The sequence below is a fragment of the Lepeophtheirus salmonis genome, chromosome 12, assembly GCF_016086655.4.
Source record: "Lepeophtheirus salmonis chromosome 12, UVic_Lsal_1.4, whole genome shotgun sequence".
Taxonomy (NCBI): Eukaryota; Metazoa; Arthropoda; class Copepoda; order Siphonostomatoida; family Caligidae; genus Lepeophtheirus; species Lepeophtheirus salmonis.
The window spans coordinates 7,341,445-7,360,881 of NC_052142.2; the positions used below are offsets into that span (position 1 = coordinate 7,341,445).

At 33.0% G+C, this 19,437-nt stretch overlaps 1 protein-coding gene across 14 annotated transcripts in view; it reads left to right on the forward strand.

The window, feature by feature from the left end:
* The window catches only part of LOC121126656 (bestrophin-2a), a 99,583-nt gene that overhangs the window by 2,511 nt on the left and 77,635 nt on the right, over positions 1–19,437 (forward strand). For 11 of the 14 annotated variants that reach the window (XR_011782765.1, XR_011782767.1, XR_005867047.2 and 8 more), the window contains exon 2: positions 17,569–17,703. The exons of 2 other annotated variants lie outside the window; for them this stretch is intronic. Coding sequence is in view for 7 of the 12 variants with exons in the window: in XM_040721959.2 (XP_040577893.1) it covers positions 17,569–17,703 (135 nt within the window). In the remaining 5 variants the exon portion in view is untranslated. Of the gene's footprint in view, positions 1–1,194; positions 15,722–15,784; positions 17,704–19,437 lie in introns of those variants that run through there. One more of the 14 variants, XM_071892190.1, reaches the window with a different exon arrangement.

Consider the following 19,437-nt stretch of genomic DNA (forward strand, 5'->3'; position numbering starts at 1 on the left):
TTTCCTTCAGCTCTTCTTATAAAAAATCATTTTTTATATGAGCTAATACGGCTCCAATATTTATTGAATTCTTTAGCTCAACAATGATCATATCCATATATCCCGCATATATTTCTTATTTTAAGCTGAAAAATTATAAAAACAACAACCTTCTTTAAAGTCTTATAATTTATTGATCATTCACAGTCATAAATAAGACATGGATTTTTTCTAAGAGCGTAATGAGAAGGCGGGAGCAAGACATATGATACACCTTTATTGAGGGCCTCGTCAATATTATCGGCATGTTTTATGATTTCGGAGGGTGACACTGAATTATTGCTATAAAGAGGAGAACTTTCTATATTTAAAAAAAAACATTAGTACAGGACAATTTTATTATTATATTTAAATTCATATATGTTTATTTTATTGTGCATGTTTAAGTCAATTTACCCTTTCAGGGGAGATGTTAACACACCACGAATTAAATATTGAACAAAAGAGAAGAAAGAGCCAATTTTTTTTTTTCCTTTTCTAATTGCTATACTTAGTTTTTTCTTTACAAACATCCCCTCATTACTGACAAGTAATATCATAGCTTATATTAGAGAAAAATATTGGATGTTTAATTAAAAAAAAAAAACCCTATTTAAAATGTATCTACAATAATTTTTGTTCAATTTTGAATATTTTAAGTGATCCCATTTACATAAGGATGTACTAGCAAACACACAACATTATAATAATACTGTTTAAGATTTAAATGTCAATTTCATGAAGTCATACCTTGTAATAAATAATAATAACTAATATTCTAATATAATACTGCTCTTCATTCAAATTCTAATAAAATATTAATTATATTTGAACTATTTATTTTCTACTGATCGTGAATATATTTTTTCATTGTTTTGATCCTTGTATCTCAAAAGTAGGATTAATAAAACTTATGTAAAAGTATTTTTAAGATTATAAATATTTTTTATTGATTCTGTATTTTGTTCTGAACTCGACATATTTGCATTTTGAGGCTGACAAATAATGAAAAACTACTTAAAATTTCTGAATGATTGATTAAAAAGGTGCCCATTTTGCCATTTTTGAGTGAAAATTGTTAATTTTTCTTTTCTAATATGAAATGAATAAATAAATTTTGTATTCTAATTAGATTACACAATAGCTTTAATAATATTTTTCTAGGGAAAATCCACCTGCAAAAACCCCTGCCTAAATAGGAAAACAATAAAATAAAAACTTCTTTTTTTATGGAGGAAAGACTATGCATAGGATTATATGATCGGATATGTGAGGGAACTAGACTTCAACATTAGCTAATAAGTGGAAACGGAGATTTTGGGGCAAAATAAATATAAAAAAATCCCATATTAATCTAGCAACAAAGGAGGAATACTTTCTCTAACTCTAATTGGATGTTGTGAACTTTAACTTGAACTTTTTGAAGAGATAAAAAAGTTGTGTTTATGTTGAATAAATAACTTTCTCATTCTCTTATTCGAGAACCCTCCTGTCTTTCGATGAATATTTTGCCAGAGGGATTGAATTTGTCCCGTGCATAATTTATACGAGGGAAAAATATCTTCTGAAACGTTGGTACCTTCTATCTGAACATCTTCAGCATTGATATTTTCCTTCTCTCGACTTGGATCTTTGATTTTTGTAATAACAAGTGGTGGGTACTATATTGAGGCGACGTTTTCGAGGCCCTCCCTCAGGATCTCAGTAAACCACCTCAAAAACTTCCTATGTTTCAGAGTTAACCTGCCTTTACATTTAGTTTTGACTGTCTACTAGTGATGTAGCCTAACTTCCATCACAATTGCCGATCGGTCTCACTTTGTGGGCTGATTTCCTGACCAGTTTTGCACTAATACACTAGTTTCTAAGGTGGGAGTTCACTCGAGCCATGTACCATTGCCTTTGTCGTTACTATAGCCCGGCTGCTGAGATATTTTTTTTCAACCTCCAAGCTTCTCTTCCTCTCGGATGAATGTGCTTGTTGAAATTTTGTAGACATTTTTTATCAATTCTTGGAATTGTGCCACTGAGTGAAAAACCAAATACTATTTGTGCCGGTAATACTCCAGAGGATGGTCGGGGGTTCGCTTTTGATAGTATGATTGTTGTCTATGAGTTGGTCTTGAGGTCCAACAATATGTTGTGAGAGTTTGTGGCTTCAACTACGTCATCGAATGTTCTCCAGTTCCGGGCCATTTTCCTGTTTAGAGAGAGGTTTGGACCTCTGGGTCAATCACACTCGGCATTGTATCTCTTTGTCTTAATTTCAAGTTTGTAATGATGGGGTTAGGAAATGTTTGGCCAATAACCCCAAGTTGTATGAGGGAGTCCCTCCAGATGTAAAAGGAAATTTGTATCAGGGCTAACATATACCACGGTGACGCACATGACGTCCCGTCTTTTGCCTTTGAGGGGCTACATTCTGAGTAGAATAGCACCATCTATCCTTATAGACTCACCGTTTCCTGCTTTTATTGTGTCACGCACTGGAATCAAATGTAAGTCTTATAATGCGAAAAAGTTGACCTTGAAGGAACCAACGGATGGCATGGAGTTAAGAGGCATACTTATTGCGTCAGCGTCAATATTCATGGTTTTTGCATTGAAAGTACCTAGGGACGATACATTGACATTCAATTTAGCGCAATATATTATACAGTATATTTCCGAAAAACTCAATCAAATACATCAAAATTTTAAATCGCATTATCAAGATATTCACTAGACATAAAATAGGCAAATCCTACGTACTTAGTTTTGGGTTTGTGATTGTTTTTGGTTATTTTATGTCTTTCTTTGTTGTTGGGGTTTTTTGTTAGTCTTTTTTTAATTTTTATTAATTGTATAGATTTTTAGTGTACTTTTGTAACTAAAGAGATCTTTGTCTTTGGGAACTCGTTTTAAACCATAATGTTTATTTATATTTTTACCAAATGTAATTTTAAAATTGATTTGATGTTTTTTTTTATGTCATATATTGTAAAATAAAGACCTTAACAAAAAAAAATCTTTCAATGGTAGTCCAATTTGTAATAATTCCCTGCGGCGCTCATGAACAGGACTGAGCCTGGTCTGCCCCTGCTTAGATGGTTGTCGATTTCATTCCGGGGAACTTAGTATCAATAGCTTGTAATAACTCTTTTTTGTGTATATTCTCGATTGAATGGGGGGCCTTCCAGCTAAAACTCTTTCAATGATCTGTTTTAGTAAGAAAAATGACTTTTCCTGGCGGAAAATCTGACTTGTAAGATGTCATCCATCGATGTCACTTCGAATATTGGACATTCGTGCGTTGGTTTGTCCTCCTGAGATATAGAAGTCACTCGAAGTTTCAATCATTTGGACCGTTTCAACCTCCAACATTCAAGGCACTCATAATGGAGTTTTTTTTTTCTACCCTCTTGCTCTTTCTGTAAAGGGCTTGAACGACTTTCCACAATTGGGACATGAGTCTGTCTTGATTTGCTTTTTGAGATCTCCTTTGACCGTTTTTGGACTGCTTGAGGAGCGTTCTTTGCACTTCACCTGGCTTAAATAATTTGGAATAGCTCGTTGACGTCTTTTTTGTCTATGTCTGGTATGACCACAATCTCTTGAAAAATGTACCTGTCGGCGATTCCAGCCATGCTTATAATCCTTACAATAGATTTGGCAAAGACCCCCCTTTTCCCATTCGCAACTTGTCGTTAGGGTGTATGTGTCGGCCTTGCTCTTAACATACGAGTAGAATGCCCTCACAGACTCTCCGTGGGACTGCCTCATTATAAATAGCTTTGTTTATGTCTATTTAACACATTGAATTTCTGGAATGACAACCAATGACTTGATCTCTTGAGCTCTATTTTGCAGCATTGTAAATATAGGTGGGTCTTGTCTGAGTATTCGATTTTTTCAACCCACTTGAGCCATTACCATCGTCCTATATTAAGCTTCTCCATCCCCCTTCAGTTGCCTCAAAATAGATCTTGGATCTCTCACAGGGCTGAGACTGTGAGCAGTTCTTCCACTGGATGAGCCTTGCTCGTCTTCAGTTGATATAGCGTGTGGGTTAGACAAAATATGTGTTTTGAAGAGGGCTATGGCATCCTGGGAAGTTACAATCAATCCTGATACTCATTTTGAAACCCCTCACCAGTTAATATTATCATGGATAAAAACCCTCTTATATTGAAGATGATATAATGCTATAAACATAAGAATGAAATTTTACTATATTATTTATACTTATAAGCACCAATTAATTTTTTCACAATTACTCGACGAAGGCTCTGTCATCTCGTCTCAATATAAACTAATATCAATAACACCACACGTCATCTTTCCCCTCTCGCAACACTAGGTGTGTGGTGGTTTGGAGAATCCTCTTGAAAAGATTAATTTAAAAAAATATATGACGTGATTAGAATCTTCTATATGTAAAATAACACTAGAGGAGTTAATATAAAAATTAGTTGAAGTTGTAAAATTCAGGAATACCTGATTTTCTTCGTAAAAATCATGGAACAACTTCCAAATTTCTGTATTATAGACCTATTAACAAATAACTATAGAAATCCCTAATTTAAGAATGATAAGTCATACAATGAGTTTTGAAAAACTTATGATAATCACAAGGCAAATATGTACATGAAAAATACCTACAAGGCAAAACTGTTAAAGGCGAATCCTCACAAAACTGTTATACAAAGAAAATCAAACAAATTAATAATGAAATATAATACAACATTGAAGTTATGAATATTTAATATGGCAAATGGCTCATAAAATTCTTGGGGACAAGTGTAAATTATATAAAATATACAAAATTATACAAATATATACAAAATATAATGTTTTTTATAGAGAAATAAATATACTAATTATGAATAGAAATTAAAATTGTCTAGTTCCTTTCATACTTCAAATTCCATGAAATGATCATTTTTGGCATGCAAGTAATTTGTACAGCTAACAAAGAAAAGTGAATTAATATGTTCATTATTTAAAACGACTTATACTTATACTTTTTTGAATATATCAATAATAACTAACATAAGACTTTATCCGAAGAAACTTATGTTAGACAAACTACTTGGACGCCATTTGAAGCTAAGACTCCCTTTAATACCTTTCAGGCTGATGTTTTTGCACTTGTAAATGTATTTATGATTAAATGTTATTTAAAATAAAGTTATTTGATAGCTCCTTACTTTGTTTTGCCAATATGTTTTACAAATGCAGGGATATCAGTATGCCAAAAATCAGGTTGGCTTTTTCGTCATAGTTCTCAGTTTGAGATCTCTAAGTTAGGTTACTTTTCTCTGGAAATTTGGTCAATTTACGGACGTGCTTATATCTTAAACTTATTTTATGATTTAAGAAGATTTACAAAAGAAAAACGAACTACAGTAATGCATAATATTGATTAGAAGTTGACAAATTTCAAAAAAAACATAAGTAGGTTGTAGCATATTACTTTTTTTATAAAGCTGGATTATATCTTATAAGTTTATTTATCAAAGCTGTCATCATTATTCTTTTTATTCTCACTACGCCATCACAAAGATAATGGAATTCTAAAGTTTTAAGTAGCGATGTCAAAGATTATGAAAGATCTTGTTGGAAATGTAATTTTTCTTGCCTTAGAGAAGACTACAGGCAGATTTAGAGATTAATTGTATTCCCATCACTGAGGAGAACGAAAACTCGGGACCTGGTGTATTAGAACTGGGACTCAAATTGGACTCAAATACAGCAATGAATATTGTATATAATGGATATTTACTCTTTTTTAAAGTTATATTTGGTGTTTCCCATTTAGAATAGAGAAACAGAAAAAGGCCCAAAATTATCTGGTATCTAGGCAAATAGGTAAATTGTACCAACTGCGATGTACTCCCAGACTATCACTGTCATTTTTTCACCATTTTTAAAATGAATTACATATCATTAAAGTATACTCGATACTATATTATTATATTTTATTAAAAGAGTAGTTATACATTTGTATTTGTGTATGATAGCCAAAATTTCTTCATATAATTAAATAAATGACAATATATATATTATATGAAGGACGTGGGATCGACAAGAAATTGTATTCCTGTCATTTTGGAAACGGAGCAGGAAAGAATAACTTATTACTTTGTTTATTTTTCAAAAAGAATACATTATGAAATATCCATGACCTATCAAGCGAGATGAGGCAATCGACAGCTGACAACAAAATAAATAGGGTATTTTTGTGATTGCTAGGTAACGCCATAATATTGCTTGTACTAAAGAGACTAAAAGGGAAAGAGGCGTAATGTATATTATCAAAAATGACTATTTTATTTTCATTTGTATAAAATTCCGTAAATGTACTATTTTCATCTCTTTCCCACTTCATCGTTATCACGTCTCTTTTAATATCAATTAAAACATCAATTCAATTTATGTTATTAGAATGATGGTGTATTTAATTACGTGAAAGATTATGTAACCTTCGAAGTAACTTCATGTTCTTCACCTCGAAGAATGTTTTTCTTTCTGAAAGGAAAATTTCAGCGAAAGTTGTGGATTAGAGCTACTAGACGGCCAAATGTACTTCTATGGATCATTCCAGACATTACAATGTAAGGACATGCTTCTGTTTAGAAGTATGTCATCAATTTTTATACTTATGATATCATTTTAATAATTGAGGCAAACTCAGATAATCAAACAAAAAAGAAGATTGATATTATATTAAAGGGTTTCGATATTTTTGAGATCAGAACTGGTCTTTAACACTGGAGCTTTAATACTCGGCTCAGAATTGACAAATAATAAGTTTCCAACAAAAATTGTTCCAAATTCAAATGACCCATTTGGATAAAAATGCATAATAGGAGACATTGGAAACTCCAAAAACAATACACTAGTAGTTCCTTTAGTTTTATATAAAGCGGCATTAAATCCAAAATTGGGGAGATCAATTTTTTATGAAGAAAAGTCCTGGCTAATTTTTTTCCCCATCATTGACATATCCCTGCTCTCAAACGACCGTAGAAGTAATTAGGAAATGACCCAGTTTTGTTAGAAAAAGTTGTACCAAAATATATCAAAACATATTCATTGATGTCAGAAAAAGTCAAGATGCTGAATGGAATGAATATATCTCCTCAAATGGAGGCCTTAAGTGAATTTTGTTTAGTAAAATTTATCCAATCATATTAGTGGTCTATCTAAATCATTGACTATATTGGGTAGAATTGTGTGGATAATTTCTATAGTCTATGACTCGAATTTCACAGTTGACATCATCCACCAAAATTATAAAAAGAAGCACTTCTTCAAGCAACGGAAGATGCAGCAGTTTCGGAGTGGGAAGCAGCGGAGAAAAATAATATATCTGTCTATGACGCTTTCTCGGACAATAGCTTGTCGTCAAAGTATATGTATTAAATTGAGGAGGTGCGCGTATCTTCGATAGTACATAAATAATTCGATAAGTTTGTTTTAGAGATTGTTTCTTACGTGAAAATTTATATCTGTGATATTGTTAATTTTCTGTGTTTATTTTAGTGTCTTTTTGCGTGATCTGGTATTTAGCTGAATCTAGAATTTTCCATTTTCCTAGTGGATTTCTTGAGACTCTTTATTGAATATATTCTTCTGTTTCTTCCTTTTCTTTGAAAAAGTGTCAACGTTACCCGCCGAATACGCTTCTTCTTTTTCCTTATCAATCAACATCTAAAAAATTAACTGAATATATTTATATAAACCTTCTTCGTTTTCTATCTTATTATGATATGTAGACCTGATGGGATTAATTCGTTAGATCCAATTCCGAAGAAGCTGAGTTATTAAAGTTTTGCAGCAAAACGCAAAAAAAATTATGGAAGATGCATTGGAGAATATCAATTTAGCCTTTGATATTAAATCAGACACTTTTGTCCTTTATTAACAGATGATAATCATAGGTCATTTAGACAGGACTACCTTGATTTTGAGGATATCGTAAATGCTGGTTCTTTTTTTGGGTTCAAAGAAGAAGAAGTATAAGGTGTAAATCCTAAACACCCCTTTTGGTCAGGCATGTTTTTACACTCTTGATCAAGTAGATGTGGGAAATAGGGCTCCGGATCTGAAGTAGGTATACAAGACACTAAATCTATCAGTGAGTGGTTGCGACATTATGATCAAAATGAGAATTAAAGGTTGAGAGACTAAATGATACGATAATCAAAAGTTTAAAAATAGAAGCTCTAAAAAGAATAAGGAGAGTTAAAGATGAATATATGATAGCTACATGACCATCGCAGTTCGGGAAAGTTATGGACCATTGCCCTTTAAGTGGCCACCTATAAATAAAGCTGCTCACTTACCATTCTATAGTAACGCTATCACTCAAATCATACCAGCTGGGGAATGCCTCGTCACTCTAAAATTTGATGGTGTCAAAAGGCAATGTCATCAGAGTTTTAGCCAGGGTGATAACGAATTAACTTGTAATGCAATACGAGTTCAATTATTTACCTAAAAAATATCCTAAATACTAAAATCAAAAGAGATACTAGTTTTCAATGGGAGAACCAGTGTAGGGAACCCTTATGTTTAAGAATATGAAACTCACAATAATGCATAGTCTAATATTATGCCCACTCAAGCAGAGCGTGTATAGGTCATCGAAATAATTGTCAATAGAACATCGGATGACAATTTTACTTAACTAAGTAACAACAACATCTCCCTGAATCTATTGATAAAGAGAGCACAACATTCGTATCAGAAGAGCCATCGAATCAGAACTGTCTCCTAAAACCTATTTTTGATGATAATGGTACAAATAATGAAACCGACATCAATACAAGTACATAACTGGTTGATAATTATAATTACAAATACGTAGCACTAAATAATCCTTAAAGATTATAAAATAAAACACGACTTGTTACTTTGATAGTATATATAAGAAGTAGTCTATAATCATTTATTCGTTTGTAATACATACAAGGTACTATGGATACATAATAGTAAGAGCAATTACACACCATTTCCCATTTTAAAGAGAGTTAAACACCAATAATTATTTAAATACATTAAAACGAGCACTTCTTCTCAGCTTGGTCGGAGATTAAGGTATATGCAAAATTAATTGCATTTTTGTATAATCTCGCTTTATATGAATCGCATTTCCTCACTTTCTGGACCCTTCTTCCATTTTGGCCTCATAGGCATTTCCATGCCTATGCTTCGATATAATGACGGCCTTTCGTTTCCCTCTCTTTGATTTCTCATCTTGCAAACATACTCTCTCCCCCTTTTGGAAAGTAATTTGCTGTTTAAATTGATAATTCTCGTACATTGGCAATTCTTCTCTTAGTTTTCTTCTAAACATAGTCTCGCCTGGAGAATCACAGTCTCCCCTTGGTGTGAAATTTGGCTAGGGTTTTTTTAAATTTGGCATAATTATAATTTACTTTTTCCATTAAATGTTTCATATTTTTAACTGATGATTCGGCATGTCCATTTGACTGAGCGTAGTAAGGTGATTAAATTCGTTAATAATACTATTAAAATTAGAGAATTCTTTATATTTTTCACTTTTAAAATGAGGGCCACCATCACTTATTACATATTTTGGGAACCCAAAGTCATAAAACCAATCTAGTTGAATATTAGTTACTTCTGTTGTCGTAGTCTTTTCAATATTCAACCCAAGAAAATCCAGTAAATCTATCGACCAACAATAAAAAGCCCTTCTTATCTTGGTGGAATAAGTCGAGGGATACTTGTTCCATAGGTTGACTTGCTATCGTTTTATTATGTTCTGTCGGTTTTGCTTGACTTGGTTGAATTTCTATACATTTAGAACCCGACTCAAGACTTGATTTAATTGAATTGTTCATACCAAGCCAAAAGTATCGATCTCGGGCTAACTTTCGGGCTCGAACAATACCAGGATGAGATATATATAATTTCTTCAAAATATAACTAATGCCACTACTTGGTATAATAATTTTTCCATTCGTGATTAGTAGTTTGTTTTCCAGTGAAATATTCATACAAATTGCCTTGTAAGAACGTATTGGATGTGTCTTCGATACTCCTTAATTTGTTTGCCTTCCAAAAACGCTATTATCATTTCTTGATAATTTAAATCTTCACTTGCAAATGTCTCAAGTTCTTTTAGTTTAGGATCAGACGGTATCAAATAAACGTTGTTAATTTTCTTTTCAGGCCGATCTGGCTTAGAAACAGGAAAGCGTGACATAACATCGAATAAATTTTTTAACACCTGAAAATCCTTCGAAATTATTGCAAGACTTTGACAAGTTTTCCAACTGAGTAGCACTCATTTTTTCTCTCCGGACTTATAAGGGACGTTGCTTTACTGATGTTACCATTAAATATTATAGCTAATTCACAATGCCTGACAAATTTCATTAAATTTCCCCTTGCGTTGCGGATATTGGGATGATAATATTCATTCCATTGAATACTATATTTATTGACAATATTCTTAGAAATAATGGTGATTCATGATCCAGTATCAGGTAAAGCTTTTAATTGATGTTGTTTGTTGTGACTATGATTCACAATAACATTGGCTTTTGGAGTATCTTCGTCGTGTGCATTCAACACATTCCCAATAAAAGTTGAACTAATATTCTTACCCCTGGGAAATATACAACACACTTTCATAATATGCCCTTTTTTGTTGCAATTCCAACAAATAACATTAAAACTATAATAGCAATCCTCAATCATGCGGTCTAACACTCCACAACGAATACAACCTTTTGAAATAGTAGTGCTACTTGTATTGTTTCGGCTGTTGGTATATCGTCGATCTCCTTTTGAATCCCCAAATCTATTAAGGTTACTTTTTGGTGTCACTGACTTATTTTCAAATTTTCTTCTTCTTTAAACAGCATTAATAGTCTTGAATACCTCGTGATTCCACTTCCCTTTTATTACTCCCCCTTGCTTCGTAGGATTGAGTAATTTTCTTCAATGTCTCTCTTGTTAAATCTCTCCCTGCCTTGAGATATTCTTGTCTCAATTCATCGTTATTCGTGGCAACAATGTAGCGAAAAATATCCAACTGTTCGATTGACATATTCTTTACGTTCCTTGAACTTCTAAAATATATAATCTTCTTTCGAAATCAGACATATTTTTATCTTCTCTTTGAGTTCCTCTGAAGTATTTTAACCTTTTTGTAAACAATGGATATATTTCAAGAAATTCTTCAAATATTTATTGCTCACAACTATTTTTATCATAGCCAAATATTGGCGTATCTGACAAAATTTTTGAGGCAATTGCTTTTTCCAAATCAATAGACAAACAACTACGGAAGTAGGCATGCTGATCTTGAATTGGAATAATGTACATATTACTAGTAGAATAGTATGACCTGAATCCACTCAACCAATTCTTCATTTGCTCTACTGAGTAACATTTTTTTTGCGAGGGTTTGGGCTTGAAAGAATCGTTTGGTCTACAAATCTTTGGCCCATCAAGGGATGGAGTATATAAAGAAGTAGACTAAGAAGAACCGGAACGAAAAGGTTCCATGGTTTTAATCAGAACCACTCTTCCCTCTCCTACAACTTCATGATACCTTTGAAATTGTTCCTCGAGGTCGGATTGAATAATTATATCGTTTCCTTATTTGTTTTCTTCTCCACTACAATCCCTTCAGGCATTAGCACCATCCTCAACAAATTTATATATATAAGAATAGTGTTTAATAATATCCTGTAGTTCTTGGATATTGAATGAATTAGGTGAATTATCCTTGTTCAGATTTATATGAGTTTTAAGACTTGTAATAGCTCTAGTGAGAACACCTTTCATTCCTGAATAGCTGTTCTTGGTTTTGGTTGTCGTCTTTAATTAATTAAAAAGTCAAATGCACTAAGATTTACACTCCGCACAATATACTTGTATTAGTGTATCTACTTGTTAACGGAGCTTTTCCAAATGTATGGAACCTCTCACTATCCTCGCTTAATATGTATTCTCTGAATTTTATCGATCTTCCTTATTTGTCGTTTTAAGATATTATGGACTTAATTAGATTTAACTTAATGACTTAATTGGTTAATTGCCGACTGCGTCTTGGTTGATAATTATAATTACAAATACGTAGCGCTAAATAATTCTTAAAGATTATAAAATAAAACACGACTTATTACTTTGATAGTATATATAAGAATGAGTCTATATTCATCTGCTCGTTTGTAATACATACATAGTACTATGAATACCATATAATGGTAAAAATCACACACCAATAACCGTCTTCTAAAGAAATAGACAACACAACAAAAAATATCGTAACATCACTCTTAAGCTGTTTGGGGGAATATTTATTAGAGAAGAAATGTGGATGTTCCTCTACAAAAGATGTAAATAAAAATTCATGTAATGTATTATAAAGAAGGTGATGGTTCTTTAAATCAGAAACAGAGTAGATCAGTGTGTTCAAGTTGATTGAATTCGACGGACTCATTTACAAGTCTGAGGAGGAGTAAAAGAAATAAGCCTTTAAGTATATTTTAATGACTCTAACAATCCTTTTTCCTTAATATGAATTCTTTAATCTCGGATAAAAGAAAGAATTACGTTTTTAAATATCAATAATATATGCAGTGGTCTGATCTTGTAATTTTTTGTGACACAAGAACCATCATGGAAAACTAGTACGGTATTTCCAATATATATAATCGGATCGAATGTAACTCAAACTAGGCAGGAAGGTTGTAGCAACTTTAACAAAAATAGGCATTGAAGTCTGTGACACCTTTAGCCATATAAGTGGAAATCTATGCAATGTCAAAATAAAATTCAATTATAGTATATTTGATTTTTTTGGTATTTATGGTCCGAATCAAGACAAACCAGAGCTTTACTCCAAACTACTTCCCCCACTTGTGGAGAGCTGTGACTCAATCTTTGGTGGCTGATTCTAACTTACGCCTTCAGAATGAAGACTCCACAGTACTCAGGGCTATGATATTGAAAAGAGGATTATTAACTAAGCATATTTTTAAATAACAATGATCATACAAAACAAAAAAAAGGAAAATAGATCGTGACGTCAAGGCTGGATATATGCCTCTTTAGGAGCAATGGGACAAGCGAACCATCGAAGATTGATATTCTTCCAAACTTCGTCTCTGATCATAAATCAATTCTTATAGAATTTGCAACAAACAATGAGAAGAGACATATTAAAATATTGTTTCTGAATAGTACCATTCTGAAAGACAGTGTATGGAAAGAAAAACTAAATGATGTAATTGTCAATACTAAGATTAAGATTGTGGAGGGAATGGAGATTTCAAAGTATTTAGAAAACATGGAAAATAATTGCAAAGTCCTTTACATCTGCTAAAACCACTTATAACTTATCTGCAAAATTTACTGCACATCAAAGCTTTCCCTCACCAAAATATGCCTGTAACTTGATACTATTCAATCAAAATAATATTATCAAGAAAGTGTCTTAATGTTAGCTATAATTTATTGTATGATACGAATATTATGAACTTTCATAACAAAAGAATTAAATTATAAATGTTGAAGTATGATTTAATCAAGTTGATCAATTCTTCTTTTTCTTCTTGTTATTATTATTATTTATCTAGAATAGAATCACTATATATTTGAATTTTTAAATACTTTACATTGGTGACGCCAACTGATTCTTCACCACCTGTGCCTCCCCAAAAACAAGCATGGTCGATTAGAACGGAAGAGGCAAATTTGACCATTGCTGTTTCGGAACTCCACCTTCCTAGGTTCTGTTCTTCGGATGTTGAGAACTGGTTCCGGAGAATTGAACTTAATTTTGTGTTGAGGGGGATTTGTCATACCAAAGTCAAGTATAGTGTTATGGCGTCAGCATTGCCGGGCAAGGTTTTAAATATTATTTCTAATAGTGAGGAGAATCTCACTTATACGGGAGCGAAGAAATCCATATTAGTCCGATATTGGCTATCATCTTCCGCAAGGATAGAAAGAGTAGTCGACATTATGGTTGATACTTCCTGCTCTCGAGTATGGGGGTAAAAGAGGAGGTTGAACGTCTTCTGGATTCGGAATTACGTTAAAGTTTGATTAAAGAGGCACGAATAATGAATGCTCCAAAGAAACAACAGGGATATTTGAGAGTACAATCACCACTTACGATTAAGAACTTAGCAGATATGTGTACGGCTGCGAATTAAGTCACAAACACTTCTATTTCTACTGTCGAGGATCCATCCCACTGTCACACCTTTGATTAAGAAGAGACCTAGCGGAGCTTTTTTGAAGTCCTCAACATCTGCAAAATTAAAAAAAGTATATTATTATCATTCAAAATTTGGTTTGAATTCAAATGTGTGCTCTGGTCCCGATTGTCATTTGAATTCATTGATTAAAAAAAAAACTCATTTGTCCTCAGTTACACGGAACTAAGGCATTAAATAATCCTTCAATTTTCTTATTTTTTAAAGACAATATAAATTCAATTTATTTTATTGTATATACGGGTGCCCAGGTATCCGTTATATCCCCGACGTATTGTGAAGATTTCATTTGTATTAAAATGCCACCTATACTTGGTTAAGCAGGGAATCCAGTAGAAGTTCTCGGTACTAAAACTCTCAGGGTACAAATAGAAAGTTTAAGAACTTTTCAATGTAAATTTATTATTGTATCTAGAGGCCACTCTATTTTAGAGGGTGATTTTCTTCATTTCTACAAAATTAATTTTGACCTATTGAACAAGATTTTTTTTTTAATGATCCATGCGTCATTTCAGAATTATCAGAAACCCAATATGTTCAATCTCAATACCCTGAAGTTTTCTATGATAAAAAATTCGCTGAATCTTATCCTGCTCATGGAGTTGGACATCACATCGAAATTAAGGGTCCTCGCTGCTTTGCAAAATCCCGCAAACTGGATGGTGTTAAACTCAATGTTGTTAAAAACGAAATTGATAGACTTCTAGAGAAGGGAATAATTCCTCCATCTTCTTCAAATTTTTCATCAGAGATTCATATCATACCTAAAGCCAAACAAGGCTGGCGAATGTGTGGTGATTATTGTCAATTAAATAACATGACGGATCAAGATCGATATCTTCTTCCAAATTTAAGGGATTTCGTCCCCAACCTAAAAGGGATGAAATTTTTTAGTAAAATGGGCTTGCACAGAGCTTACAATCAAATTCCCATGAGTGAAGACTCCATAAGTAAACCATCTATCATTACGCCATTTGGGTTATATGAGTACTTGAGAATGCCGTTTGGACTTAAAAACGCTGCCCAGACATTCCAACGACTCATCGATTTGTTTTGAGGGGAATTACAAATGTCTTCGTGTATCTTGCTGGTATATTGATTGTTTCTCGGACGAGGGATGAACATTGGCAGTCTATAAATGCAGTTATGTTGCACCTTAAAACTTCCAGCTTTGTACATTATCTTGAAAAATGTGAGTTTTTCAGGTACTCTGTTGAGTTCCTTGGATATTCTAAGTCACCGGAGTGGTTTACACCTCATAAATCGAAAGTTGGAGCTATTGCAAGAATTTCACCTCCAAAATCGAAAGATGATTTACAAATTTTTAGGCATGGCTCAATTCTATTAACAATTGATCAAAGATTTGTCAAAATGGACAGTGAAGTTATATCCAGTTTTAAAGAAAAAATTTAAATTAATATGGACTGATGAATGTGAAAGAGCATTTCAAGGTATAAAACATAGTTTATCTTCAAGTACTCAATTTTCATTCCGGGACAACTCGTTACCTTTAGCCTTACAAAAGATGCGTCTGATACCAGAATGGGAGCCGTTTTGGAACAGAAAGTGAATGGGCGCTGGCAACCACAAGCATTTTGGTCTAAAGCCTTATCTGAAAAGCAAATTAAATATTCAACTTTTCATAGGAAATCACATGCTATTAAGGAAAGCATTAAACATTTTTTGTGGGCATTAGATGGACAAAATGTTAGAGTATTTACAGATCATAAACCTTTAGTTTCACCGATAGACATCTGCCATCCTTCCTGGACTCCAAGACAATTCCGTACATTTGCATATGTAGCAGAGTTTAATTGCAGAATTGAGCATGTTTCTGGGAAATTAAACGACACTGCAGATATTCTTTCGAGAAATGTCAACAACATCAAATTAAGTCCCAATTTACTTCAAGATGTCATTGAAGATCAAACACTCCATGACCCTAAATTGTTAAATTTTACAGTTAAAGCTTGTCTTAGGTGTGTTTCAGGAACTTTATTTGCAGCCTTTGGTAACAAAGACACCTTTTGTGTCGTACTGTCCTGTACAGAACTACGACGACGAATTATTAATTCAAGCCACAAAGATAATCATCCAGGATTCAAAGATACTTTAAGAAAGGTATCTCTTTTCTACGCTTGGCCTAAATAGCGTTCTGATATTAAAATTTTTACTAAAGAATGCATTGCATGTCAACAAACAAAGCCTTTTAGAAACTCCAAGCCCACTTCCTCTTTCGATCCACCATTAGCGAGACTTGCCTTCATCCACATTGATATAATTAGCCCGTTCACACTCGTCAAAGGACAGCGCTATGCCCTGACTATAATGGACGGTATACCAGGTGGTCTGAAGTGATCTCAATTCCTAATATCGCCTCTAGTACAATGGCTAGAGCTTTCTTGGAGGATGAATATCAAAATTTGGAGTACCTGACATCATTGAGTCAGACAGGGGAACGTAATTCACAAGTGCTATTTGGATGTGTGTTCGTAGGGCACTTGGAATCGCAAATAGGACGACTACATCATATCATCCTAAATTAAACATGCTTATTGAACGGTTCCACAGATCCCTAAAACTGGGCTATTTGCACGGATATCAGAAGAGAAAGAAAATTGGATGAATATCTGTCTGTTGTTTTGGGGGGACTGAGGAATTCAGTACTAATGGGTCAAAGATCTAAATATTCGCCCTTCCAGTTATTTACTGGTACCTCTGGATCTTTGGCTTCAGGCTTCTTCAATATGTTTCCTATTCCTAAGGCAGATACCGATGTGGGGCTCCTCTTCGAGACGATGGAGAAAGTGGCTCAACTACCCCCACAAGTAACCCAGAGAGAAACGTTCGCCAACGCTCGAATTTGGCGTTAAATGGGTGGTCTCCAACGATAGACTCCGTTTTGCTTTTGGAATCGCCAGGATCCTACCAGAATCTCCAACTTTACGCGTTACAAGATCCATTTTATAAATTAATTACTTTTGTTTTTATGTTTATATTGTTTTTGTGATCTATTGTTTATGTACTTTTGTACTAGACAATAAGAAAGAAAAAAAGAGAACGAAGTTTTTTTTTTTTTGAATATTTGAAATAAATTAAAGTAATTTGCAAATTTGCTATAATAATATAAATATTGAATATACAATAGTTTTTGTCAAAAAAATTTATGGTAACATCTTTATTTAATAATTGAAACATAAGAGTTTTAATTATTTTGTAATTATTGTTTGAATTAAGCAACTGTATAAATGTTATATGAATAAATTTTAAAACTATTTCATTTTTATTTATTGAATAGACTCTTCGAAATGGTTGTCAAGTACTTCGATGCATTCCTAAATTTGATCCCACTATCATTTGTATTAGGTTTTTATGTATCCTATGTTGCTTCTCGATGGTGGCAACAATTTTTGGCAATTCCTTGGCCTGACAAGTATGTATTATCTTAATAATATTTTATGGGAATGCCAAAAAATGTTAAGACTAATAATTATCACATTAAAAAAAAAAACGTCTCAAGGACGGTTCACTGATGTTACTAACATATACCTTTGAATACAGATATTTTTAATTTTTATATTTCTGAAATAACTAATTTCTTGGTCGTCTTCTGGAACTATTGTCTGCAAATTGGCAATAATTCACGAAATTTAATATTTCATTATGTCATATTGAAACATTATGAATTGGTGTTCTTTTATGTTTGTTCAATTTTTCTCTAAACAGTACAATAAAACAAAAATCTCCGAATAAGTAAATTCATTTGTGCACAGCACATAGAATTGAAGATCAAGATCTAAGTAATTCCTTTCAATATGGTTGCTGAATACACAGTCTAATTTTTAGTTATTTATTTATTGTCATAGATGGTCTATATTATCCATTCTAAATCGTTACTTGCTAATTGTGTTAAGAATCAACTGTGGTCCATTGAGTCTTTGGATAAATGGCGTACAATCGTTACAGCTATTTCAATAGAACTGTTGAAATTGATGAAAGGAGAGCAATCTAATCTAAATAGATTTGCGCGATTTCTTGCAATTCTTCCTTTCTTGCAAGTTATGATTCTTCCGAATTATTGTTTAAGTTTATTTTGTTATAATTTGTTTTAGAGAGACAATATATCTTACTAATTTCTGTGAAATAGTGTTTTTAGTTTTTTTTATATTGAGGTTAGAATATCATATTACTGAAACTTCAAGAAAGTTCCGCTCACATATTCTTCAAATTATCAGGGTACTACATTAACTATCAGTTTCTTTTCCTTTAGCATACAAGCAGATCATATGATTTTCAACTATCCTCATTCTTCTCTTCATTTAAGCAGAAAACATTGAAGCATTAAACCAATTATCACAACGAGGTACTACATATTCAATCGCAACTTCCATTCTATAATGACAGAACTTGATAAGTTACTTCTGATAGTGGTGACATAATATGTAGCAGGGAATACTGTGAGAGCTATACAGATTCACAAATTGTAATATAAAGAACGGGAATAAATGAACTAGAACATTAAGAAGAAGAAAATATGCAACGATTTTATTGATACCTTGTTATAAAAAGGGAAAGAGGATGATAGTCTAGTACCATTAGGACAAGAGGTATAAGAGTTTAGTGTGAGTAATTCTTCTAAAGAATCGAAACAGTACCTTAGGGAAAAGCTCTAGGACCAATGATTGACACATCCTAGGGATGTGATGGCTAGAACTTGGACAGTATAAAGTCAATAAAGCCACCAAAGAAACAATAAAATACAACTTCATCACCATGTTGGATGCCTTATATGAAGCAACAGAGTCCAACCCATTGTCCGACTGAGGGGGAAATAAAGAGTAAGCAGAAAAATTCTGGTTCAATAGATACGCATGAGTCAGAAGCCAATGAAGAATAACCAGACTCCATCATCTTTTGTCAAGATTTGTACTACTAATATGTGATATTTGCGGTCCACTTCAGCAGCATTTAGATGTTTACTTGGATTGAAACATGCATGGAACGCACTGCATAGATTATTCGGTTAGGTTTAAGGATGGAAATCCTCCAAATAATTCTTCAAATTGTTAAGGTTACCATGTTGATTTTCGTTTTCTTTTTTTTTACATGCCCATTCTACACTGGATTTTCATCTTTGATTGGTATAAGGGGACCAGATCCAAACTCA